The sequence below is a fragment of the Triticum dicoccoides genome, chromosome 4A, assembly GCF_002162155.2.
Source record: "Triticum dicoccoides isolate Atlit2015 ecotype Zavitan chromosome 4A, WEW_v2.0, whole genome shotgun sequence".
In the NCBI taxonomy this organism is placed as follows: domain Eukaryota; kingdom Viridiplantae; phylum Streptophyta; class Magnoliopsida; order Poales; family Poaceae; genus Triticum; species Triticum dicoccoides.
In genome coordinates, this window is record NC_041386.1 from 177,490,250 (window position 1) to 177,515,563 (window position 25,314).

A 25,314-nucleotide genomic window follows, 5' to 3' on the forward strand; every position below is an offset into this window, starting at 1 on the left:
GGGGCGGCAGAGGATGAGCGGCCGGAGGAGGCGACGGCGATCCGAGCTCGCGTCCGTCTAGAATTAGAGGAGGAGCGGCGGGCGGCGACGGCGATCCGCGCTAGCGTCTGTGGTGCAGCAGAGAAGGAGCGGCGGGCGGGACGGCGGCCCCGGCCCCTGCGATGCGTCGGTAGCAGAGGAGTGGCGTCGTGCGTGCAGTTTGATGAAGACGTGGGCTACAACATTTTTTCTTTTCTTGAAAGGGGTCATTAGCAGCTAATGGCATGGTGGGTAATTAAAGCCTAAAACGCGTTTAGTATTCTGGAGGGATGTAGACCATCAGATCGTAGGTTTTGATGCATAGAATGATTTGGTTCTTCGCCCTCTCTTTTTTTATAGTGGTAGTAGATACGAAGGAGTTTGAGAAGTTGGGGAATCGTAACTTCACAATCCACAGAAGCTTGGAGTTGGCTGAAGTTACAAAGGTTGCCACCGCCAAGTCAAGAAAACGGTTCGTTTCATCTCTCTTCTCCCATTTCTCATCTCGTGGAAACATGTTCAGCGTGTCTCTCCTTCCATTTTGGGCCGCATGCAGCCCATTTAACGATTTCTATCCAACCCAACATGGCGCAACACTCGCAGGAAGTCCAAGTTGGCGATGGAGAAGCTGTTTTCAGTGCAGAACGGACATGAATTGCTGCGTGGAGCCAGAAGTTAGGTTGAGAAGCAGAATTTTTAGAGTTGAGAGAGTTGGGAGGACTTTAGAACGGGCCCTAAGTTTCAGAAAATGGTTAAAACATGAAATTTAGACCATCAGCGTCAAATGTCCTTGTGCCCTGTTTTCGATTCAATAGTCTATGTGATCACTTAAAATTGAAAACATGCTCTTCCGCACGCTTTGAAGACGCCCTTTAGAATTTACTTTGCCCTAAGCTTTGCACGCAGCGCATAATCTGACATTGCTACGTTTTCCGGAAAAGACCGTGTTTCTAAACTAGGCCTGGGCCAAGGAGAAACCGCGGTGCAATCACATCAAAGTGGGCCACACACACCATCCTAGCCGTCCAAGTTGGCCGCAGGGCGGCCGAAGGGGCCTATCCGCAAAAAGCCGCGCCCATGGTGCGGTGGGGGTGCGCGGTGCGCCTCCCCCCGGCAACTGGTGGGCGTCGTCCTCCTCTTGTGCGCACCAGGTTCCTCCTCCCCTCTCTCTCCCCAGCCAGAATTCCCCCTTGCTGTCATCTCCTCCCCCCAAAGCCGCACCGATCCAGCAGCTTCCTCACAACCCAACCCAGGTACGGACTGGCCGTCTCTCCCCCAATTCCTGAATCCCCCCCTCCTCTCTCCAGGTCCAATCCACGCCGTCTAGCTCGCCCGTCGCTTCCTAGCTCGTCGTGTCGGCGTGATCGGCTCCGCGGAGGCGAATCGGACCGACGGGACAGGAGCGGAGGAGAGCGCGCGCGGGGGCGGGGGGCGGGGGGCGGGCACACAGGGTTTCTCTAGGGTTCTGATCGCGACATGCTTTGCTGGTGCGGGGGTCCTAGGTGAGAGTTTTGCGAGGAGCGGTGGTGGCACACGTGCTCGTGAGTTGTGGGAGTACGTGATGTTGCCGGTACGGAAAATGATTGGGGATTTGGTGGGGCTGGGAGCTGTGGGAGGTGTTATGGGAGAATTAGGTGCCCTTGTGATTGTCCTGCCCCCTCTGCCTACAGTTGCCTGTCCCCTGGGGTTTAATTCAGATCCTCCTGTATGGGCTTTAGACAGTGCCTGTCATCCTGCGAGTTAATAGCACATAGTACCACATGCGTACCAAGATGTGTTTCCTTGTTTGACTATATATATATGGTGTCATACATAGATTGCACAGTGAATAGAAACCTGCCATTTTCTTTTGTTTTTCTGTTGAAAAAGGGCATTTGTTGTTGTATTATGAAGCTTCAGAGCGTGAATAAAAGTTGCGTTATCGATGGTAGAAAGATGGTCATTGCCCCACATCAGGACATACGTATGGTAGCGTCTTCTCTAGAGGATCCTGCATGCGTGTGTCTATGCAGAAACATGACCTGGTTTCTAGCTTCAAAGGAAGTATTGACTTTACACTTGAGAGATGGTAAAAAAAGCGCTCCTTTGGGATTGCAATGTGGTTTAATCTGCTTCTGTTCTATTACTTTTTTTTGAAGCATCACAATGGTAATACTAATTGAGGGCCTAGTATTCTTTCTCATAATTTATCTTGTGATCTGTCATTGGAGTAGACAAAAATATGGCTTAGAGAAGAAGGAGAAGGACAAATGATATATTAATAATTTAATATGTTGCTGGCCACCAGTACGCAACTTTATGACTCTTGCTAACACGTTTTATGATGTTGCCATTTCTTTGTTTTTTTGCTCGTGAGATCCTGATCACACTAGTTAGATTGTTACTTACTCATGGTTGATTTCAGGGTGCAGATATGCATGCTTGATATAGCTACAGTTGCCTATGTTTATGATGGTTACAATTCGTACGGTGTAACCATAGGTTCCCTTTATTAACTCTTCATTTCTTAACCTGTGGTAGATTAATGGATTAACATTTGTGCTAAGGTTATTCTGTAGGAACATATCAAAATCAATTTATGGGAAAGACACAACGCTTGTGCACAATTCTTGATGAGGAGGTGTGATCTGAGACAGTCTCACAACAGCAGGGTTTCTGGAGGAATGTCATCCTCTTTACCTATTCTGCCAAATTCTCTGAAAGAAACCTTCCATGGGCCTTACAATCCGCAGCTCACTCCGATGCAAAGGCAACTGACGAGTGATCTTGTGCCCTTACATCAGAGTGCACTTCCATCTGCTACTTTGCACCCAAGAGCTGGTGCTATGAGATCATCATATGCAGCCTCATTAGGATACTCACCTAATCCTCTGGATTCTGCGCCTAACCATGAGAGGCAGTCTATGGTTGCTCCTTTTGCTCCTCAGCCATCAGATATCGAAGTATTTCAGACCTTATCTAATAATATCCCTGGAGGTCACACTGGGGCAACTTGGTTCCCAGGTTCGGCTGATGGTTTATCAGATTACAGGGATAACATCCCTGCTTCTGGTAGTCAGATCCAGAACGGCGGTCCTGCTGTGACATCTGATGTGGTTGCTAAACAAAATGAATGGTGGGCAGAAATAATGAATGATGATTGGAGAGATATTCTAGATGCAACAGCTGCTGATCCCCAGTCAAAGGTATGCAAATGAAACGGCATAAAGAGTCATCGTGGCAGCTCTGTCTTGGGTTCTGATAGTTTAGAAGTAATCTGTAATTTTTTTGTTTATTATGACATATTAGCCAACCTTGTGAAGTTGTAATTTCACGTAAGTTCTTTGCCAGTGCATATACTGGTATGATATCATTTTTGTGTGGCCAACCTAGATACCTTAATGTATGTCAATTTTAAAGTTAAGAGGAAGTTTTGACTTACTGTATACTTCTCGGGCCATACTTCCATTTACACATTGGGGCATACTTCTTGGGGCCTCTTTAAACAGTGTAGGTAACCATCCCTTCCTCTTATTGGAAGTTTAAAACTGATGTGTAGTAGGTTTTGTTAGAGTGATGGTTAGGGCACCAGTAAATGATTTCTTGTTTGCACTGTTCAAAGAGGGTCGTTATTAGATCGACTACTAGAGTTTACATTAGAATCTTGTAATGAATGTTCATGACTTGATATGAGTGTCTCTCTCCGCAAATTCTTCTAAGGGATATATGCTGCTTCTTCTCTAATTCTCTTTGGCACAAAATAGAAATATGCGGTCCACTTAATTTTAAGGTGGAGGTCTCTTAACTTGTTGGAGTTGGAGTTGGAGTTTCTAGAGTGATATTTGTTTCTCACTGTGATGCTTTTGGTAAGCCCATTCGATTTGTTTCTTTTATGACCAAATGTTTGTTGTCACCTTTGTTGTAGTCCATGGTTCAGCCTTCCAATTCGGCTGCATCACAGCCTGCTGTCAACCAGCCAGCTTCATCTCATGGTGGAGAGATTTGCAATGTAGCTAGTCCTCCCAATAGCAACTCTGCAGCCAAACAACGGATGAGGTGGACTCCAGAACTCCATGAGTGCTTCGTAGACTCTGTAAATAAGCTTGGTGGTAGTGAAAGTATGTCTGCAGTGCTGTTGATTCCCAAAAGTGCATTTTAGATATGAATCATGTTCTAATGCTTGTACTTTTTGTCTTGTACCTTCAGAAGCTACTCCCAAGGGTGTGCTGAAGCTTATGAAAGTTGACGGTTTGACAATATATCATGTGAAAAGCCATCTGCAGGTTTGCCATTAGCTTTCTAAATTCTCGTTCTAAACAATAGTGTTGCCCACAAGAGATTTGAGTTCTCACTTACCTTTTCTGGTTTGTGTTGCAGAAGTACCGAACAGCTCGCTATAAGCCAGACCTAACGGAAGGTTTGTCTGGATTAGATTTTTTTGCACTTCTATTTTATATAGATCTTCCCTGCACAGGTGCATAGTTGATATTATTATTCATGACCCATGATGCCATCGTATTGAGTTGAGTACATTTTTATGGTAATGGTTAGGGCTGACGCTTTTTTATATATATGTAAATCTTCTCATGACGCGATATTATTTTGATAAGGTTCCATTATTGCACAGAATTCATGCATCTACATTGTGTTTGGTATAATTGGTAACATAATATAACCATTCCATACCAAATTATCAGGTACAGCAGAAAAAAGGACTACCACCGAAGAGTTGACTCTAGACCTGAAATCGTGAGTGGATAATTGTTTACTTATTATCTATTATTCTGTACTCTAGCATGATACCCATCTCTCATGATGCTTATTGGTAGCTGGTTACTGTGCAATGTGACATCCATCAACTATTAAAGCTAAAACCAATAGTTAAGATGGTGGTTTAGTTTGTAAAACTGAATTTCGACTAATACTCAGTAATTACATTGAGAAAACTGATGCTGATATAAGTTTGCGATTCAACTGCATTTTAATGGGGATTCGAAAAGATAGCTTCAATGTAGGCAATTGCCCAAAATGGATTTTCTTCCATAGATACGTCCTGGTATTCACCTTCTGATCAAAATCATAAATAAAAAGATAACTAAAATGGGATATAACCCAGGAAAACTTTGAAGGAACTTACATGCCCACCAACAAATGTCATGTGGTGGGCCTTGGAGGAAACACAAAGCCCCAACAAAGTACATTACCCTCATCAAGGACATGTATGATAATGCTTTGACAAGTGTTCGAACAAGTGATGGCGACACTGATGACTTCCCGATTAAAATAGGATTGCAGCAAGGGCAGCTTTGAGCCCTTATCTTTTTTGCTTTGGTGACGGATGAGGTCACAAGGGATATACAAGGAGACCCATGGTGTATGCTCTTTGCGGATGATGTGGTGCTAGTCGATGATAGTTGGATGGGGCTCTGTTTTTAAGGCGTCGCTTAGGCGACGCCTAGGCGTCAGGGCGCCCCCAGGAGGCAAGGCGTCGGCCTTGCCTTACATGTGTGTCTAAGGCGTCCGCCTTAGTCCTTAAGGCGTCCAAGGCGTCCGCCTAGGCGCCACTCTGCCTGCCTTAGGCAAATAAGGACGCCTTAGACAGAGCTGGGTGGTTTAGGCGGGAAACAGATAACTGGGAGGGAAGGAAAGGGCGGGAAACTTTGTTTTGGCGCCAACAGGTACTAGAGGGAGAGAGAGAGAGACCTGTAACCATTTTCAGTTTCCCCCCACCCCCAGGCTGGATCTGAGCTTCTCCCCCTCCTCTCTGGCAGCTTCCCCCTCCTCCCCGGCAGATCCCCCTCCCCTCCTACAGTTCCTCCTCCTCCTCTCCTGCAGATTCTCCATCCTCTCCTGCAGATTCTCCATCCTCTCCAGAACCATATGGGCTCTACAACCATCAGTTGCAAGGTGTGTATGGCTGTATGCCTAGTTGCCTAATGCCTACCAAATTCTACTTAATTCTGTTGCTTACAAGTCTCTAAGGCGTCGCCTCGCCTTATGCCTTAGCGCTTAGGCAGTGAGGCGCCCCCCCAGCGCCTCGCCTCGCCTTACCGCCTTAAAAACATAGGGATGGGGGTTATATGCTCTTTGCGGATGATGTGGTGCTAGTCAATGATAGTTGGATGGGGGTTAATAGGAAGTTAGAGCTATGGAGTCAAACTTTGGAATCGAAAGGTTTTAGGCTTAGTAGAACTAAAACTGAATACATGAGGTGCGGTTTCAGTACTGCTAGGTCGAGGAGGAGGTTAGGCTTGATGGGTAGGTGGTACCTCAGAAGGACACCTTTCGACATTTGGGGTCAATGCAATGCTGCAAAAAGGATGGTGATATCAATGAAGATGTGAGCCATCGAATCAAAGCCGGATGGATGAAGTGGTGCCAAGCTTCTGGCGTTCTCTATGACAAGAGAGTACCACAAAAGCTAAAAGGCAGGTTCTGTAGGACGGCGATTCGACTCGCAATGTTGTATGGTGCTTGGTGTTGGCCGACTAAAAGGCGACATGTGCAACGGTTAGGTGTAGCGCAGATGCGCATGTTGAGATGGATGTGTGATCACCCAAGAAAGGATCTGGTCTGGAATGATGATATACAGGAGAGAGTTGGGGTAGCACCGATTGAAGAAAAGCTTGTCAAACATCGTTTGAGATGGTTTGGGCATATACAGCGGTGGCCTCCAGAAGCTCCAGTGCATAGTGGACGGTTAAAGTGTGCCGATAATGTTAAGAGAGGTCGGGGTAGACCAAACTGGACATGGAAAGAGTCCATAAAGAGAGATCTGAAGGACTGGAATGTTCACCAAATAACTAGCCATGGACAGGGGTGCGTGGAACCATGAGTTGGTTTCGTTGTTGTCGTCGTCGTCGTTGTCATTCATCGCATAGTTGTCACGTTTAGTTATGATATCAAGTCAGCTCTATTAAACTTGGTCCTGTCAAATCAATTTAGTGGCTTGGCTAATGGAGATGCTAAGTTTCATATTCAAACTTTTTCTCAATTATGTGAGATTTTGGAAGTGCAAGTAGTAGTAGAACCTAATATTATTTTGCTTCCCATGAAGCTGTTTTACCTCTTAATGAGAAGGGGAATGATTTATGTTTTGATAATACATGATTCTACTACTTGCAGTTTTAACATCTGACATATTTCAAAAAATGTTTTATTAGCCCTTCAGCCTCTTCAGAAGCGAAACCAGTAATTTTATTTTGCTGCACTAAGTTTCATGTAGCTAGATTGATTTTGGAATTCTGTGCACCAATCATGGGCAGATTGATGTTCTTATAGGTGAATTAGCATAAATATCAGATGGTGGGGTGCAAATTCCTTTGTTTTTCTTGTGTTACCTTTGGTCTTGATGTTTTCAGTGTCTTAACAAGAGGTCAGGTACATTTCGCAAACACTTAGCTGACTGGAAAGATATAACACATTTTCCGGAGCTTATGTCTAGGTTACTAGCACTGTCAAGATTCCTGGTTACTCAACCAACTTCCTCAGGTGTTATTACTTGAGGAAGACGCTATTCTTTTGATAGTTATGTTGACGTGTGTCTATGCACACACATTTTATTGGCACTGGAGTGTTCCATTTTCTGTCTGTTCTAAATCCATGCTGTACAGACCTAGCAAGCACTGCGAATTGCCTTGCAGTTAATCCATTTGTTTTGAAAAAGTTGTTATTTGTAGCTATGATATAAACAATATGCTCACAGTTATGTTTTTCGATGTCGAACTCACAATCAAAAGTGTTGTTGTTTGTGCTCCCAAGTCTTGGTCATGCTGTAAATGTGGATCTCTCAAATCCTCCCTCTGTTATGAGAGTTTAATGGGGCCTGTTGAACCCAATTTATTGGGAAAACTTTGTTTTTGCCAACTTTGCTTAAGCCACTCTAGAATTTGACATTTCACTTTTGCCACTCTTAGATTTTGACAATATATCACTTTTGCCATTCCGTGGCAAAAGCAAAATTTTTAGAGTGGCAATTGTGATACATGTCAAAAGCTAAGAGTGGCAAAAGTGAAATGAAAAATTATCGTTTTTGCCACGGAATGGCATTTGTGATGTATTGTCAAAAGCTAAGAGTGGCAAAAGTGAGATGTCAAATTCTAGAGTGGCATAAGCAAAGTTGGCAAAAACAAAGTTTTCCCATTTATATTCACTTTGTATTGGTCCGGAAAAAAAGTATTTTTGAGGATTCATTGTGAGACAGTGCATTCTCTTGCTTTGTCAGCCATGATTAACACTATACATGATATTTTTCTTATACAGGAGCATGGATCTTACTGAAGCGCTGCGCCTTCAGATGGAAGTTCAGAAACGTCTTCATGAACAACTTGAGGTACTAGTCCAAAAGAACATAGACTGATTCTTAATTTAGGTGATGTCTAGGTGACCCAATAAAAAAAGTTGCATGCGAAACGTAATAGACTTCTGGATAAACAAATGTGAGGAAACATTGTTCTTTTTGCACACTTATAAATCAAATTGTGACTGCGGTGATACTCTACAAAAGAAACATCCACATAATTGCTTTGGTCTTTACATGATATAGGCCAGGCTCAGTCAGACTATTACCATGATGAAACACACATAGTCTGAACTTCATTCCATCTTTCTATGACAGACCCAGAGAAAGCTGCAGTTGCGAATTGAAGAACAAGGGAAGTATCTTCAGATGATGTTTGAAAAGCAGTCTAAATCCAATACTGAGAAGGTGCAGGATCTATCCTCGGGAGCTACAACAACCCTATTATCTGAACCGAGCCATCCTGCAACCAGAGATAGGGATAATGATGCAGCTGATGACCTAAATAGAACAGGAGAGAACCCCGTGAGTGCCGAAATAGGAGAAACTTCCATGCATGCAGGTGGCAACCAGGAGATGGCAGAAAGCGAGTCTTCTGACCCCCTTGCAAATACTAATGATGGTTCTAAGGCCCCGCAAGAGAAGCGCCAAAGGGTGCATGATAGTTAACCATCAGTTTGGCAATTCAGATGATAGCAGTTCAGTCAACGTATAATAGGTAAAAAAATGGTTCCATCCCTGTGTCGATGCTGATCTGCAAGTCTATTGAGCCTAGCCACCTTAATTATCTAAATGGAATCTTTTGGTGGCCGCTTGTATAAACTGCTAGCAATAAATCAAATTATCTCCTGAAGCATGGTAATTGGTAAAGTATGCCTTGAGGTCTAGCTATCTTTCTAGATATATAGTTGTTGTTATTTGAGGTTTCAAGCGGCAGAAGACTGAACTGCTAGAATGCTAGTCTCTGTCTTGATGCTCAAAATATTGAAATACCTGACCCGTTTTGGTTTGGGTGTTGCAATTTTTAGAGTTAGCTACGTATTGGCTGAACTCATGATGATTGCAAAGTTTTGTGTTATAAGATGGTAACTTGGTTCAACTTCTCTGAGATCTGTACTGCTTGAAGATCTTTCATCTTTATTTGTTCTGCCATGTTTTCCACACTTAGGCCCCGTTTGCAACGTCGTTTTCTAGCAGAAAACCCCTGTAAAAGAAAACGGCTGATATTCGTGTACCTACTTGGATTGTCTGTAAAACTTAGGCTTGTCTCTCCTCAGGAGAGAAGTGCATATTACACCCCTCAACTCTAGCCCTAGTCTAATATACAACCCCCAACTTCAAAACCGTCTAATCTGCAACCTCCAACTCTTAAAACCGGCCAAAATTTAACCCCCCCCTCCCCTTGACCGGGTTTGACCCACTGACTGATAAACAGTAAGTTTGAAAAAAAATGAAAAATTCAGAAAAATAAAATTTTAGAAAGCATTTTTTCCCTCCGGATGAACAGTATTTCAAAAAAAATTGGGAACAAAATTTTTTAAAAATAAATTCGACTTTTCACCGGTGAACAGTATTAAAAATTCAGTTTTTTACATGTACCCGGAGGTAATAAATTGGAAACAAAATTTGTCGGGATTTGTTTTTCGAATTACTGTAAACAGCATGAACAGTATTCAAAAAAGTAAAAAAATCAGAAAAATCATTTTTTCACTGCGTGAACAGTGACCGAGGGAAAATTTTCGTTCCAAAAGTTTGAACTTTTTTTGAATTACTGTTCGCACGGTGGAAAAGTCAAAATTATTTTTAAAATTTTGTTCCCAATTATTTTTTGAATTTACAATTTTTTTATTTTTATTTTTCTGAATTTTCCATTTTTTTCAAATTTACTGTTTATCAGTCAATGGGTCAGACCCGGTCAAAACCGGTCAAGGGGAAAGGAGGGTTGAATTTTGGCCGGTTTTAAGAGTTGGAGGTTGCAGATTAGACGGTTTTGAAGTTGGAGGTTGTATATTAAACTAGGGCTAGAGTTGAGGGGTGTAATATGCACTTCTCTCCTCAGGATTGCACCGGTATTTGGACGGTTTTCGTTACACACCTCCGCCCATAATTTTTCTCCCACGTATCCCTTCCTCTCTTGCGATCCACTAAATGAGTACAAGCGCACACGCAGCCAGGACGGCTGGAGGCACACAGGAAGAGGCAACAGCGATCTCCGGCGCGTGCGCCCTACGCCACTGGAGCTCTCGACGTCCAGCTGGTTGAGTCGGCGACTAGTTGTGATCCTAGTCAGACGAGGGCATTGAAGACGCAACGCAAGGACTAGGTGGCCCTCGACGGCGGTGGCTGGGCGACCAGCCCGACCCGACGAGTTCCACGACACTGCTCCCAACCTGGCTCGACCAAGGCGGCAACCTGGTGGATCTCGGACCCCAACTCCTGACCGGGTGGATCCCATCCTTGCGCCTGACCGCGTAGCAGGAGACGCGGGGCTGGCCGTCCGCTGGTTCTTGAGGCCCCGCTGGGCGCGGCGGCAAGAACGAGCGTCAGGCAGATGCCTCTCTCTCTTCGACGAGCGAGGGCTATTAGCAACTTGTATCCAAACGACCTGTAAAGTAAACACCTGTAAAATACTTTGCTTTCGTGGGGTCGTACAATACACCTGTACCTAATTGTACTACTTCATTCTTTCCGGTTCATAAGACTTATTTCAACTTTTTTATTTTTCTAATTTAGACTAGCCACAATAGAAGTAATTTCAGCAGTAATATCAAGTCCAACTCAGCAAATTTGCTTATGTGACAATGAATTAATAAGGAGAGAGGTTAGAGGGCTCATCTCCATCTCACTTTTAGTTTCCAATGCACATTAAATCTTTGCATGCAAGAATTAAAGAGAAACATACCAATGCATGTAATGTTTCTACTCATCTAGTGGCCAAGCATGCATGCACTGCAATTAATCCAAATTAATGCATGAGTTTAATTAGGGTAGTTTTGTAAAGTACGAGATACATTCCTCCACTCACAAAATGTCTTGGTTGATGAGATTTGAGATTTGAGCCTTATAAACCGGAAAGGAGAGAGTATCAGCTTAGGCATCTCCAACGGCGACACGGATGCGGGAGGCCGTCATCCGTTGCCCGCATATATCTGGCCTCTCTTTTTTATAGTCCGCACATTCAAATAGCCGCATACGCAGAGTTCGGACGTTCAAATAGCCGTGTACATAGAGTACAAACGTTCAAATGGCCGCATGCAACACTACTTTAAATTTAAAAAAGTGCAAATTTTACATTCCAACATTGTTGTCCCCTTAAATAGCACACTGATGCTCAATCAGATCTTCCTTCATCTGCTCGTGAGTTGGTCAATGTCGAATTTGTTGATGCATTTGAATAAACTCTTCAAATGTGGCTGGATTTTGGTCTGGAAGTTCGATAGGATCATGCATGTCCTTCAATTATAGAGCTGCGGTAGCATCCTCACCCTCACCGTCGACAATCATGTTGTGTATGATCACACAACATGACATCACCTCCCACAAGGTCTCTGGATCCCATTGTTTAGCAGGTCCACGAACAATTGCAAAGCGGGCTTGCAGAACTCCAAATGCCCTCTCGACACCCTTTCGAGTTGCTTCTTGTCTTTGGGCAAAGTGAGACTTTTTCTAGCCAACTGGGTTAGAGATGGTGCTGACAAAGGTAGCCCACGAAGAATAGATACTGTCAACCAGATAGTAGCCCATGTTGTACTCATGCCCATTGACAGTTGAAAGGATCGATATAGTTGACTAGAGGGGGAGGGGGGTGAATAGGCAACTAACAATTTTTAGCTTTTCTTTACTAATTTAAACTTTGCATCAAAATAGGTTGTCTAGATATGCAACTAGGTGAGCAACCTATATGATGCAACAACAATAAGTAAATAAGCAAGCAAGAGATGTAACACAAGATAAGCTTGCACGAGTAAAGGGATGAGATAACCAAGAATGGAGTTGGTGAAGACGAGGATGTGTTACCGAAGTTCCTTCCCTTTGAGAGGAAGTACGTCTCCGTTGGAGCAGTGTGGAGGCACAATGCTCCCCAAGAAGCCACTAGGGCCAGCGTATTCTCCTCACGCCCTCACACAATGCGAGATGCCGTGATTCCACTATTGGTGCCCTTGAAGGCGGCGATCGAACCTTTACAAACAAGGTTGGGACAATCTCCACAACTTAATTGGAGGCTCCCAACAACACCATGAAGCTTCACCACAATGGAGTATGGCTCCGCGATGACCTCAACCGTCTAGGGTGCTCAAACACCCAAGAGTAACAAGATCCACGAGGGATTAGTGGGGGAAATCAAATATCTCTTGGTGGATGTGTAGATCTAGGCCTTCTCAACCAATCCATAGGAGATCAACCAGTTTGATTGGCTAGGGAGAGAGATCGGGCGAAAATGAAGCTTAGAGCAACAATGGAGCTTGGGGTGGAAGAGGTAAGTCAACTCGGAGAAGATGACTCCCTTTTATAGTGGAAGAGCAAATCCAACCATTATCCACCAACTCAGTCTGCGACGCACGGTACTACCGCAAGGGCCTGCAGTACTACCACAAGGCACTGCAGTACTACCGCCCACGCAGCAGTATCCAACACAACCCTGATGCGACGAAGCAGAGGGCGGTAGAACCACTGGCGCGGTACTACCGCAAGGCAGGGATAGTCTAGATTTGGGAAGGCATGAATATATAAAAATACATCCGTGGGAACTTCCGTTGAGTTTGGATCTATGTAAAAATCCGACACGGTAGTACCGGAAGCCAGGAGTGGTACTACCGCGTAGGGCGCGGATGTAAAAAATTACATCCGCCCCTACTTCCGCTTGTGCTGCTGAGTCAGACCCGAGGCCACGGTACTATCATGTCAGAGAAGCGGTACTACCGCGAGCACCTGCGGTACTACCGCGCCCAAGGCCGGTACTACCGCTGGGGCCTGCGGTACTACTGCTCTGAGGAGCAGTACTATCGCATGGCCCAGTTCAGCAACACTCGAAGTCAATCCTTTTGCAGAGATTCGAAGAAACGGAGAATGCTCCAAAGAGCCAAAGGAAAGGTGGTCAAAAGGAACATACATGTACGTGTTAATTCCACCCAAACCTTTCCAACGCGGACCCCCTATTAATAGTACGGCTTTCCTACGACTCAAACCATCAAAAAGAAACGTAGAGTAACACCATCTTCAATAGTCTTCGAGGGGCACCAAATTGTCTTGTGCCTAAACATGATATATCTAAAATGCTCGATGCACACGATTAGTCCGCAAAAGCATTGTCATCAATCACCAAAACTACTAAGGGATAAATACGCCCTTACAATCTCCCCCTTTTTGGTGGATTGATGACAATACGGGATTTGCACATAGGAATATTAATAAAGCATAGGCAAACCCAACATATATAAAATATAAACGGGCTCCCCCTAGATGTGTGCACTCTGGAGTTGTGCTTTGGACTGCACGACACACATACTAGGATCAACACTCCCCTATATTTTGCAGACGAGGCAAATCTTGCAAAGGAGTAACTAATACTAACAGAGAGGTAAGATAATACATAAGAGCATAAATTAACTAGCACAAGATAGCATAAGCTCACGGGATACTAAAGGAAGGAAGACAATAAGATACGATAGAGTGCATATGTCTTACACCATATGATAGAGGAACACGACTCACGACAAACCAAACCAAAGTAAACGAGGCCCAACAGAACGAAAGCAAACACGACACAAGCAACAAACATGGCACACGACTCACAAATCCCTACTCTCTCTCCCCCTTTGGCATCAAGACACCAAAAAGGCAGAGAGGACACCTACGACACATGTGGTAGCTCAAGCTGGAGCAATCACTCGTCACGGTCCTCGTCGGTCTCGGCAGCGGGGATGGTCTCCTCCTCAGACTCAGTCCACTGGTAGCCCTGCTTCGCCATCCATTCTGCCTCTGGAGTGATGTGCTTCTCGGACCCACTAGATATCTCCTCACCAAACGTCCTCAAGATCCTCTTGTCGCGGCGGCGACTCTCCTTGGAAGCAACATGGGTCCTGCACTGTCCCTTGGCTTGCATGCAGAACAAAGTCTTCATCTTGGCCTTCAGCTTCTTAGCCCATGAGGGCTCAATAGAGGGAGGAGCATACCCAGCAGAGTTGTCCTCATCCGCTTCCTCCTCCTCAATCTCATCCTCATCGATGTCCATCTGAGCAGTCGCTGCCTCAGCACGGGTAGTGGTGTTAGCCCACTTAGGCTTGATGCGGGGCTTGATGGGCTCGTGACGTGTCCAGTCGGGGGCCTCAAACTCAACATTGGGATAGAGCTTTTCCCAAGTCTTCGAGATCAGGTGAAACAGGTAAGGACCATAGATGGGTACCTTATGGTTAAACACCGTAAACCGTAGCTCACACCACATGATATGTGAGACATCAAGTGGTTGCGTTTGAACAGGACGCGCCTCCTCACAGATGAGCATCATATCCACGAGATAGGCATGTACCTTATCCTTGTCACCAATATGTGGGAAGAGGGTGTTGCGGAAGATCTGATACATGATGTCAAGGAATGGGTTCAGTACCCAAGCCTTCTTGCCACTGGGAAGCTGCTTCTCAACATAGTATGGCTGGAGCTTGTTCTTGTTAGCAGACTCGTAGTTGGCATGAGGGCGAACACCAACGGGCTTGTCGAGCCCCTCCTCACGAACATGTAGCAGATCCATGAAGTCCTTCCACTTGGCGGTCAGCTGTTGTCCATTTGTCATCCACGCCAAGGTCCGTTCCTCATCAGAATGGAAGTGGACCAAGGCAAAGAACTGAGACACAATCTCAGGGTCAAAGTACAGGTGGAACGTGATCAAGTCCTCAATGCCAAACTGCTCCACCAGGTCCAAAGCCTCACCAAAATAGGCACGGTGCTTATCCTGCCTCATATGATGCATGTCAATCCAATGCATGTCCACGTAGATGTTCTGCTTGGCCTTGATCACATCCAGATAGATAAGATATTGTTGATTGGTCCAGAACAACTCATTCCCTCTGAAGTTTGCACGGGGATTCACATAAGGGTTGATCTTCCTTCGAGTGACAAACTCCGCTAGTGGCATCTCATCCATGCTCATTGTTGGCTCCTTGTGCTTGGTTGCGGTTGACTTGGTTCTGCGTTGGGGGGCATTGGAGCCCTCTGGAGCTTCATCTTGATTGCGCAGACGCTTCGAGCCCGTGTCGCGAACAGGGTTCGAACGACGGACATTGGAACCGGAGCCACCACCTATGACACACAACATAAGAACACGCAAGAAAAGCGAGAAGGATCAATGCAAAGACCACAACAAAACAAATGAAACAAGTAGAAATAACATTGGGTAGTTGCTATAGGGAAGGTTCGGACTCAACGGTAGTACCGCACAAGTGTGGGGAACTAAAATTTTACTGCTGCTCCAGCCGCATTAGTACCGCGCCGGGATGGCACGGTAGTACTGCGCCTGGAGCGGTAGTAAAATTTTACTTCCGCGCCTCACGCGGTAGTACCGCTCCTGAGGAGCGGTAGTACCATACGAGGTGAACACGGCTGGAGCGGTAGTACCGCTCGGGTTCAAAGCTGAAACAAAACTGATCTGAGAACATCCATGCCTAAGGAGCGGTACTATAGTTGATCAAACCTACCAAGTAGCAACATACCAAATAGCATCTCTACGCATCACTACTCTCCTACATCCTACTCTTGCAAAGATTTGGCCTAAAATATCAAGAACAACATGCATCTCCCCAAAAACCTAGATACAAAACAACGAGACAAGGAGAGAGGGATTTGGGGAGAAACCTTGTTCCATGGCAAGAGGACGTGGTGGGGAACGATCCCACCAGATGGAATGCGAGGAGAGCGGCCGGAGACGAAGATCTGGCGAGCCACGGTAGTACCATGCACAGCTCCTGCGTAGTACCGTGGCAAGCCACGTAGTACCGTGAACCAAGAAAATGCATGTTTCGCAAACAAGAGAGGTAAACAGCCTTTGCAATGCAACCTTCAAGCGAACGAACACACCAACGAGCTAACACACGAGGCAACTCAAACACAAGCTCGACACGAAGAAGGGAGGGCAAAAGACAACAAGCACCAACCGCGAGACACAACCTCTCCAAGGAGAGGGCGGTGGTCGGAGCCACCTATGTTTGAGTTAATTGGTATGGCACCGCGAAGAATTATCCTTGGGCCCATGACCAAAACTCGTCTTTGAAGCACAAAGTACCATCACAAATGGCTAATGTGGAAGAGTTGATAAATTTATGCATAATGGGGGAAGAGAGAGTTCATTGAGAGAACAACACTCCCCCTATGTTCATGCCTACACCTAAACAAGATAACACGTTGAGTATGGTGGGGTGTGCAAGGGTTCAAGCAACATTGCTCGAATCAATGATATTTAGCTCATGTCTTAACTCGCGAAATCTTACTTCATCCAAAGGCTTTGTGAAGATATCTGCAAGGTTATCATGATTGTTGGCATAGTTGAGCTTGATCTCCCCTCGCCTAATATGATCCTGGATGAAGTGATACGGAATCTCAATATGCTTCGTCTTGAAGTGTTACACCGGGTTGAGAGAAATCTTGATGGCACTTTCATTGTCACACCAAAGAGGCACTTTGTCACAAATGACATAGTAATCCTCTAAAATTTGCCTCATCCATAGAAGTTGTGCGCAAAAACTACCGACGGCCACATACTCCGCTTCGGTGGACGAGAGAGACACACAACTTTGCTTCTTGGAAGACCAACTCACCAAAGAGCAACCAAGGAATTGGCACCCTCCGGAAGTTGACTTCCTATCCACTTTGTCTCCCGCCCAATCGGAGTCCGAATAGCCTACAAGGTTGAAGTTTGCTCCTCTTGGGTACCATAAGCCAAAGTTTGGGGTATGAGCCAAATATCGAAAGATTCGCTTGACCGCCACAAAGTGACTTTCCTTAGGTGCGGCTTGAAACCGTGCACAAATTCCCACACTCAACATGATATCCGGTCTAGATGCACAAAGGTAAAGCAATGAGCCAATCATGGAGCGATATACCTTTTGACCCACCGCTTTACCATTGGGATCTATGTCAAGTTAGCATTTGACGGGCATTGGAGTGGAAGCCGGCTTGACTTCACTTAGCTTGAATCTCTTGAGCATGTCTTGAGTGTATTTGGCTTGGTTGATGAAGGTTCCTTCTCTTTGTTGCTTGATTTCGAACCCGAGAAAGAACTTCAACTCTCCCATCATGGACATCTTGAACTTTGAGGTCATGAGAGTGGAAAATTCCTCATTGAAATCTTTGTTAGGAGAACCAAAGATAATGTCATCAACATATAGTTGGCACACAAAGAACTCCCCTTTGACCTTCTTAGTAAAAAGAGTGGGGTCAATTTTCCCAATTTCAAACCCACGATCTTGCAGCAACTCGATAAGGTGGTCATACCACGCACGTGGGGCTTGTTTAAGGCCATAGAGTGCCTTATCGATTTGGTACACATGATCAGGGAAATAGGGATCCTTGAACCCGGGGGGTTGTTTGACATACACCAAACCATTAATAGGACCATTAAGAAAAGCACTTTTCACATCCATTTGTTGCAACTTGAAGTTATGATGAGAAACATAAGCAATCAACAAACAAATAAATTCAAGGCAAGCAACGGGAGCAAAGGTTTCACCGTAGTCGATACCCTCAACTTGGGAGTAGCCTTGAGCTACCAAGCGAGCCTTGTTGCGGACAATAATTCCATGAGCATCTTACTTGTTCTTGAATATCCACTTGGTTACAATGACATTATGGTTCCCCGTTGGCCTTGGCACCAATCTTCACACCTTGTTATTCTCAAAGTTGTTGAGTTCTTCATGCATGGCATTAAGCCAATCCGGATCTTCAAGCGCCTCATAGACCTTTTGGGGTTCAACACAAGAGACAAACGTGTGATGTTCACAATAGTTTGCCAATTGTCTACGAGTGCTTACCCCCTTTCGTATGCTTTCAAGAACATTTGTCATGAGATGACCCTTGGTAGATAGCTTGGATGCAATCTTGGCGGCACGACACTCCAATTCCTCCTCAGGAGAGAGTTGAGGAGCGGTTACTTGATCATCTTGAGCGTCGTCTTGAGCTTGTTCTTGATCTTGAACTTGCTCGGAGGGGAGAACTTGACCTTGGGCTTCACTTGGTGGTTCAATGCCATCTTGAGGTTGATCTTGCCCTTGGTCTTGTTCATGAGGTTGAGGGCCTTAACTTTGTTCTTCGGAAGCGTGTGGGTCTTGGGTTGGTGATGGTTCCACTTGAGTGGAACATTCTCCTTCTCCTTCGGCCACAAGGGGTTCCTCAATGGGTAGGATAAAACCAACACTCGTTCTTCTTATGGTTTGGGGAGGAATTTCATCACCTACATCACAAGTACCACTTTGCTCCACTTGGGAGCCGTTATTCTCATCAAACTCCACGTTACACGTCTCCTCAATAAGTCCCGTGGACTTATTGAGGACACGGTAAGCATGAGAGTTTGTAGCATAACCAACAAATATGCCCTCATGAGCTCTAGCCTCAAATTTAGACAAACGAACACCTTTCTTGAGAATGAAACACTTACACCCGAACACCTAGAAGTACTTGAGGTTGGGCTTGTTACCGGTGAGTATCTCATATGGAGTCTTGTTCAAGCCTTTGCGGAGGTAGAGCCAATTGGATGCATGACACGCTGTGTTGATGGCTTCGACCCAAAAGTTGTATGGAGACGTGAACTCCGCCATCATGGTTCTTGCCGCATCCATCAATCTCCGGGTCTTCCTCTCCGCTACACCATTTTGTTGAGGGGTGTAAGGTGCGGAATATTGATGTTTGATCCCCTCATCACTAAGAAACTCATCCAAGGTGTAGTTCTTGAACTCCGTGCCGTTGTCACTTCTTATTGTCAAGATCTTTGCATTGTGTTGACGTTGAGCTTCATTTGCAAAGTCAATGACGGTTTGTTGGGTCTCACTCTTCCTCTTGAAGAAGTACACCCAAGTGTATCTTGAATAGTCATCCACAATCACCAAGCAATACTTTCTACCCCCAAGACTATCAAAGGATGGAGGCCCAAAGAGATCCAAGTGAAGGAGCTCCAAAGGCCTCTTTGAGTAAATGATAGTCGTGGGAGGGTGAGCCTTCTCATGTAGCTTTCCTTCAATGCAAGCACTGCAAGCACGATCTTTGGCAAAACTAACATTTGTTAGTCCACGGACATGGCCCCCCTTAAGAATACTTTGCAAAGATCTCATATTGACATGGGCTAAACGGCGATGCCAAAGCCATCCCACGTCAACTTTAGCCATTAGGCATGTCGCGATCTTAGTGGGTCGCTCCGAAAAATTAATCACATAGAGACCGTTCTCGACATGCTCAACAAAGGCTACTTAAGAATCTTGCTCCACAAGAGGGCCACTGTATCAATATCAAAGAAAGTGGCAAAGCCCATGATTGCAAGTTGATGAATGGAAAGTAAATTGTATGCAAGGGACTCAACAAGCATGACCTTCTCGATCATGAGATCATGAGAAATGATAACCTTGCCAAGCCCCAATACCTTAGAGTACGAGGCATCACCCGACTCAACATTGGTGGGCATAGATGGAATATTTTGCATGTACACCACCAAGTCATTGCTTCCGGTCATATGATTAGTGGCTCCACTATCGAGCAACCATGACCCCCCACCGGAAGCAAACACCTACAAGAGATCAATGCTTGGTTTTAGGCACCCATTTTATAATGGGTCCTTTGATGTTAGTGACAAGGGTCTTAGGAACCCAAATGGACCATTCAATGTACTCATAAGGAGAACCAAAATTTTTAGCATAAACATGCCCATCACTAGCACGACATAACACATTGGAAGGGTTAAAGTCGCCGGCGTTGTTGGAAGGGGTGATATTGCCCTTCTTGACACCACCACTCTTCACATTATTCTTCTTCTTTGACAAAAGTTTGCATGAGAGGAGGAGGTCGTTTGGCCTTGTCATTCTTCTTCTTGTTCTTGGACTTGGGTGCGAACCCAATCCCTTCCTTGGCCACAACTTCCTTTTGATTGCTCAAAAGATCGTTGAGGTTCTTCTCACCTTGTATGCATGACACAAGGCCTTTCTCAAGTTGCTCCTTCAACTTTGCATTCTCCTCAACAAGATGCACATGCTCACAACAAGGGTTAGTAGCATTTGCATTATCAATTAAAACCATATGAGGAAAAGTGGCTTTCTCCTTGGTTAGCCTCACTTGGAGTTGATCATGATACTCTTTAAGACTAGCATGAGTACTCTTCAAGGCCTTGTGAGCCTTTTCAAGGATATCAAACTCCTCCTTGAGTCTAGCAAGATCAACACCAAGTTTGGCCTTCTCGGAATTTAGCACACGAGACACAACAATAGAATGATCAATATCTTTCTTTAATTTAGCATGGTCATCGTTGTGTGACTCCTCAAGAGCCAAGCGATGACCACACTCTTCCTCAAGAGCATTAGAGAGATCCAATATCTCATTGGCATAGTCACGACTATGCCCCTCCATCTTAGAGATGGTGTCTTTGTGAGCCTCGATCATGTCATTGGCTTCACCAAATTGTTCCAAGAGAGCAACGAAGTGCTTCTTGGATTTACCTTAAGCTTACTCATAAAAGACTCAAACTCATTTTCCTCCACGTTGGACCCCCACTTTCATCAATGCAATCCGTCAAAGAAGGAGAGTAATGATGGTAGTTTTAATGTTGGGGGTTACCTTGTTGGTGGCTTTAGCCATGAGGCACTTGGTGGTGATGTTCTCATTGGATGAGTCGAAGAGGGACGCCTGTGGGGTTGTCGCAATGGCCACGGAGGCCATGGCAACCGTCTCACCATCTTCATCATCATCATCCTCATTGTACTCTTCTTGTGCCACCAATCCCTTGGGAGGACCTTCTTGGTTAAGTGGTTCCTGTTGGGGAAAGACTTGGCCTTGTCCTTCTGGATGAGCTTGCCACCATTGTCTTCCCTCTTCTCATAGGGGCACTCCACAACAAAGTGGCTCACATTGCCACAATTGTAGCAAGTCCTCACACGTTGCTTGCCCTTGGCGCCACTTGAGTTTCTCTTGTTGAAGTTGGGTCTTGAGCTCTTCTTGCTTCAAAATTGTCTTGAAGCGAGAGCCATGTGCTCATGATAATCATATTTTGTATCCTTGGGGTTGCTATCCTCTTCTTCCTCTTCTTCCACACTAGCATTGGCTTTCAAAGCAAGGTTGGGCTTCTTGGCTCTTTGAGAATGCAATACCGCATTATCGGCGGTCTTGTCCAAGATACTCATTGCCACAAACTCATCCAACACTTCACTTGAGGACAAGGTGTGGAAGTCCGGCCTTTGACGGATGACGGAGGACATGGCCTTATGGTAAGGCATCATGGCTTTGAGAAATTTCTGCTTGATCAAATTGTCATTTGTATCCTTGCTCCCATGATCTCGGAGTGAGACCGCGAGTGTGGTTAGTCTTCAGTAGAGCTCACAAGGTTATTTACCTTCATTCATAGCAAATTCATCGGATTCATCTTACACCACTTAATAGTTGGAGCGTTGAATGCTTGCGCTTCCCTTGTAAAGGGAAACAACATGGTGCCATGCTTCCTTTGCCACGGTGAATGGTCAGAGATGCGCAATATCTTCAGGAGGGATTACATCTTGGATGATGAAGAGAGCATTCTCATTGAATTGATGATCCATGGCTTCTCTTGGGGTGAAGTTGCTTGGGTCATGCGGATAGAAACCTTGCTCAATGATTCTCCAAAGGTTAGTATTAACATGATTTAAATGATGTTTAAAGCGGTAGACCCAAGCGTCAAAATCCTCATTTTTCACAATCTTAGGAGAAGAACCGGCATGATTTAAATGAGTGGAGGGAATCGGTCCTCCATAGGTAAGTGGAGGTTCCACATGGGCAAAGATGTCATTTCCACTTTTACCACTAGACAAAGGAACTTTATCACTAGAAGCTTCCCCCTTGTTGGAGTTAGCAACCATCACCTTGTTAGTGGGATCAACCACTTCCAATGGTGCGGTGGACAATTTAAGACCATCAAGAAAATTCTTAAGCACGCCTTTGACCTCGGCCGTCATGGAGGTTTTAAATGTGTCCAAGGCCACATTGAGCTCCTCACGTGAGACCGAGGTTCCCCCATCGGCCATAGACAAGGACAGAATCACACCGGGGTGCTCCTCCTCAACGTCTACGGTGTCAACCATACTCTTCGGACGGCAAAGTCCCTAATAAAGAGACGAGCCTCTGATACCAATTGAAAGGATCAATATAGTTGACTAGAGGGGGGGGTGAATAGGCAACTAAGAATTTTTATCTTTTCTTTACCAATTTAAACTTTGCATCAAAGTAGGTTGTCTAGATATGCAACTAGGTGAGGAACCTATATGATGCAACAACAATAAGTAAACAAGCAAGCAAGGGATGTAACACAAGATAAGCTTGCATGAGTAAAGGGATGAGATAACCAAGAGTGGAGTCGGCGAAGACGAGGATGTGTTACCGAAGTTCCTTCCCCTTGAGAGGAAGTATGTCTCCGTTGGAGCGGTGTGGAGGCACAATGCTCTCCAAGAAGCCACTAGGGCCACCGTATTCTCCTCACGCCCTCACACAATGCGAGATGCCATGATTCCACTATTGGTGCCCTTGAAGGCGGCGACCGGACCTTTACAAACAAGGTTGGGGCAATCTCCACAACTTAATTGGAGGCTCCCAACAACACCACACAGCTTCACCACAATGGAGTATGGCTCCGCGATGACCTCAACCGTCTAGGGTGCTCAGACACTGTGGCGCCCGGATAATTAAGCTACAGTAACCCTCTGCTAATGATGCCACGTCACCTCGATTATTGTTGTTAACCTCACGTTAGTTCAGAACCGATCCAAATTCAACTTTAAATTAAAGTTAAATGATAAAAGTTTTCAAACATTAAAACTAAAATGTTTGGGTTGTTTCAAATAATTCTTAAGTAACAATGGTGGAAACACCACATTTTTATAAAGTGTTTAAATGTTCTAAAATAAATAAAACAATGGCTATAACAATTTATTAAATACCTTTTATAAATAAATATAGAGTAAACAACTAATTTGTTTAGTGCCAAATTATCTGTGGCAGTAGTATAATTAGTTATACTAATGTAGAAATTGTTTTATTATTATTTTTAATTAAAAATAAATTAGAAAACTAATAAACGTAAAAAAGAAATAAAAGGAGAAACCAACCCCCCGTCCTCAACTGGGCCTCGACCCAGTAGGGCACCAGGCCACTAGGCTGGCCCAGCCGCGCCCCTACATAACCCCACCCCGCAACCCTAGCTCACTACCCCCCGGTTGCCCCCACGATCCCCACTCCCCCCACGTTTTCCCTCACCCCTCTTCTGCCCTCCCGATCCAGATCGAGGGGCATCGACCCCATCGCCGCCCGTAGTCCATGCCGTCGCTGCTGCTTCATCGCCGTCGTCGCCACTGGCCGCGACTCGCCGCACCATCGTGCCCTGGACCTCCGCTCGCCTCGCCTTCGACTCCCACACTGTTGGATCGGAGCAGGGGAGTACCTGTGTCGCCGCCCGCCATCTCCGGCGCCGCCACGCCGTCGCCCGGCCTCGTCGTTGCCTCCCCGCCTCTCCCTCGCCGTCTCCAACAAGCCACGCCGCCCCCTCTCTCGTCAACGGCTGTGAGCGCCCCCTCCTCTCCCCCTACCTCGAAGTCGCACCTGACCCCTACTAGCCGCGCTCCACCTCCCGCGCTCGTCGTACACGTTTGCTCGCTCCGGCCGTTGCTCCCTCTGCCCCACGGTTACCGTGCCGCCCGCACCTGATGCGTTCGGCCTCATCCATGCCCGTGTTGGCCAGCTGCGCCGGCTGCGCCCATGGCCACACAGCCTCGCCCTTGGCGCGCGCTGCCACTCGTGGCCACCGCCGCCGCCGCTGCATCGCGCGGCCCCCGTCCACGGTCACCCCGCCCGCGCATGCGCTTGCCCTGCCCGCCCCCGCCGCTACTGGTGCTGCCTGCTACTACAGCCACCACGCCTCGGCCGCGCGCGACCCTCCACCTTCGACCACCACGCTCGCAGACCTTGCCGCCGCCGCTCCGGACACCACCCGCACCCATTGACCCCTCTTCTCGACCCGCGCTGTGAACGGTGCCCCGTACGCTGTTTCCGATGAGCTCCTGTGCTGTTGATCGTCGCCGGTGCTAATTCGCTGACGTGGCTGTCGTTAGCCACTAATACCCCATAAACACGCATTGACGTCGGGGGTCCACCCACTAAACTAACCTTGTTTTGAAAATAAACCTATTAATAAACTAGAGTATGACATGTGGGCCCCGCCAGCTAATTAGAGAAATTTTAGGAGAAATACATGTTAAATACATGTGCCACTGACAGGTGGTCCCCATATGCATGTTTGACTGGTCAATGTTAACGTATTGACCGCTGAGTCAGCATCCCCTAGCCCACCCGTCAGCTTCTGCTAACTGGGTGCTAACCGGGTAGTTGACTTAGTCAACTGTCCCCACCTGTCAGCCTGAGGTGCACACTTCTGGGTACACTTCCTGTGTACCCATAGCATTTAAATACTAATTTAGTTTCGAATTAAATTAAATCCAGAAATTAGAAAATCATTTAAAAACTTTGAAAAATCATATAAAATAATCCGTAGCTCGGAAGAAAATATTTTGTCATGAAAGTTGTTCAGAACGACAAGACGAATCCGGATACGCTGTCCGTTTGTCAGCCACATGTCCTTAGCATAGCGAAAATGCAACTTTGCCCCTCCGGTCCATCTGTCCAAAAAATGCGAAACAATGGGAATACTTTCCTGGGTATTTCCCCCCTTTGCCGGTATCACCTAGTACTGCGTTAGGTCACCTCTAGCACCACATATTGCGATGTTATGCTATGTGATGCTTTGATTGCTCTATTATTTA

At 45.8% G+C, this 25,314-nt stretch overlaps 1 protein-coding gene across 5 annotated transcripts; it reads left to right on the plus strand.

Moving 5' to 3' along the window:
* Positions 1-1,065: 1,065 nt before the first annotated feature.
* LOC119285584 (protein PHOSPHATE STARVATION RESPONSE 1-like) lies at positions 1,066-9,404 on the plus strand. Of its 5 annotated transcripts, none has more exons than XM_037564893.1 (8): positions 1,066-1,158; positions 2,577-3,203; positions 3,923-4,115; positions 4,204-4,280; positions 4,375-4,414; positions 4,695-4,746; positions 8,260-8,329; positions 8,615-9,404. In XM_037564893.1, exons 1-8 carry the CDS (start codon positions 1,096-1,098, stop codon positions 8,963-8,965), a joined length of 1,473 nt encoding a protein of 490 aa, XP_037420790.1. In that variant the 5' UTR covers positions 1,066-1,095; the 3' UTR covers positions 8,966-9,404. The 5 variants fall into 5 exon arrangements, with proteins under 5 accessions (XP_037420790.1, XP_037420791.1, XP_037420794.1 ...); XM_037564894.1 differs by having other exon boundaries at positions 3,935-4,115; XM_037564897.1 differs by having other exon boundaries at positions 1,071-1,169.
* The last annotated feature ends 15,910 nt before the right edge of the window (positions 9,405-25,314 follow it).

What these genes read in the sequence shown, in the direction of transcription:
- LOC119285584 (XM_037564893.1), top strand. Translation starts at nt 1,096, where the DNA reads ATGGTGCGGTGGGGGTGCGCGGTGCGCCTCCCCCCGGCAACTGGTGGG. An exon ending in GTGGGCGTCGTCCTCCTCTT is followed by an intron (nt 1,159 to 2,576) that starts GTGCGCACCAGG and finishes GTTATTCTGTAG; the next exon opens with GAACATATCAAAATCAATTT. An exon ending in TAAGCTTGGTGGTAGTGAAA is followed by an intron (nt 4,116 to 4,203) that starts GTATGTCTGCAG and finishes TTGTACCTTCAG; the next exon opens with AAGCTACTCCCAAGGGTGTG.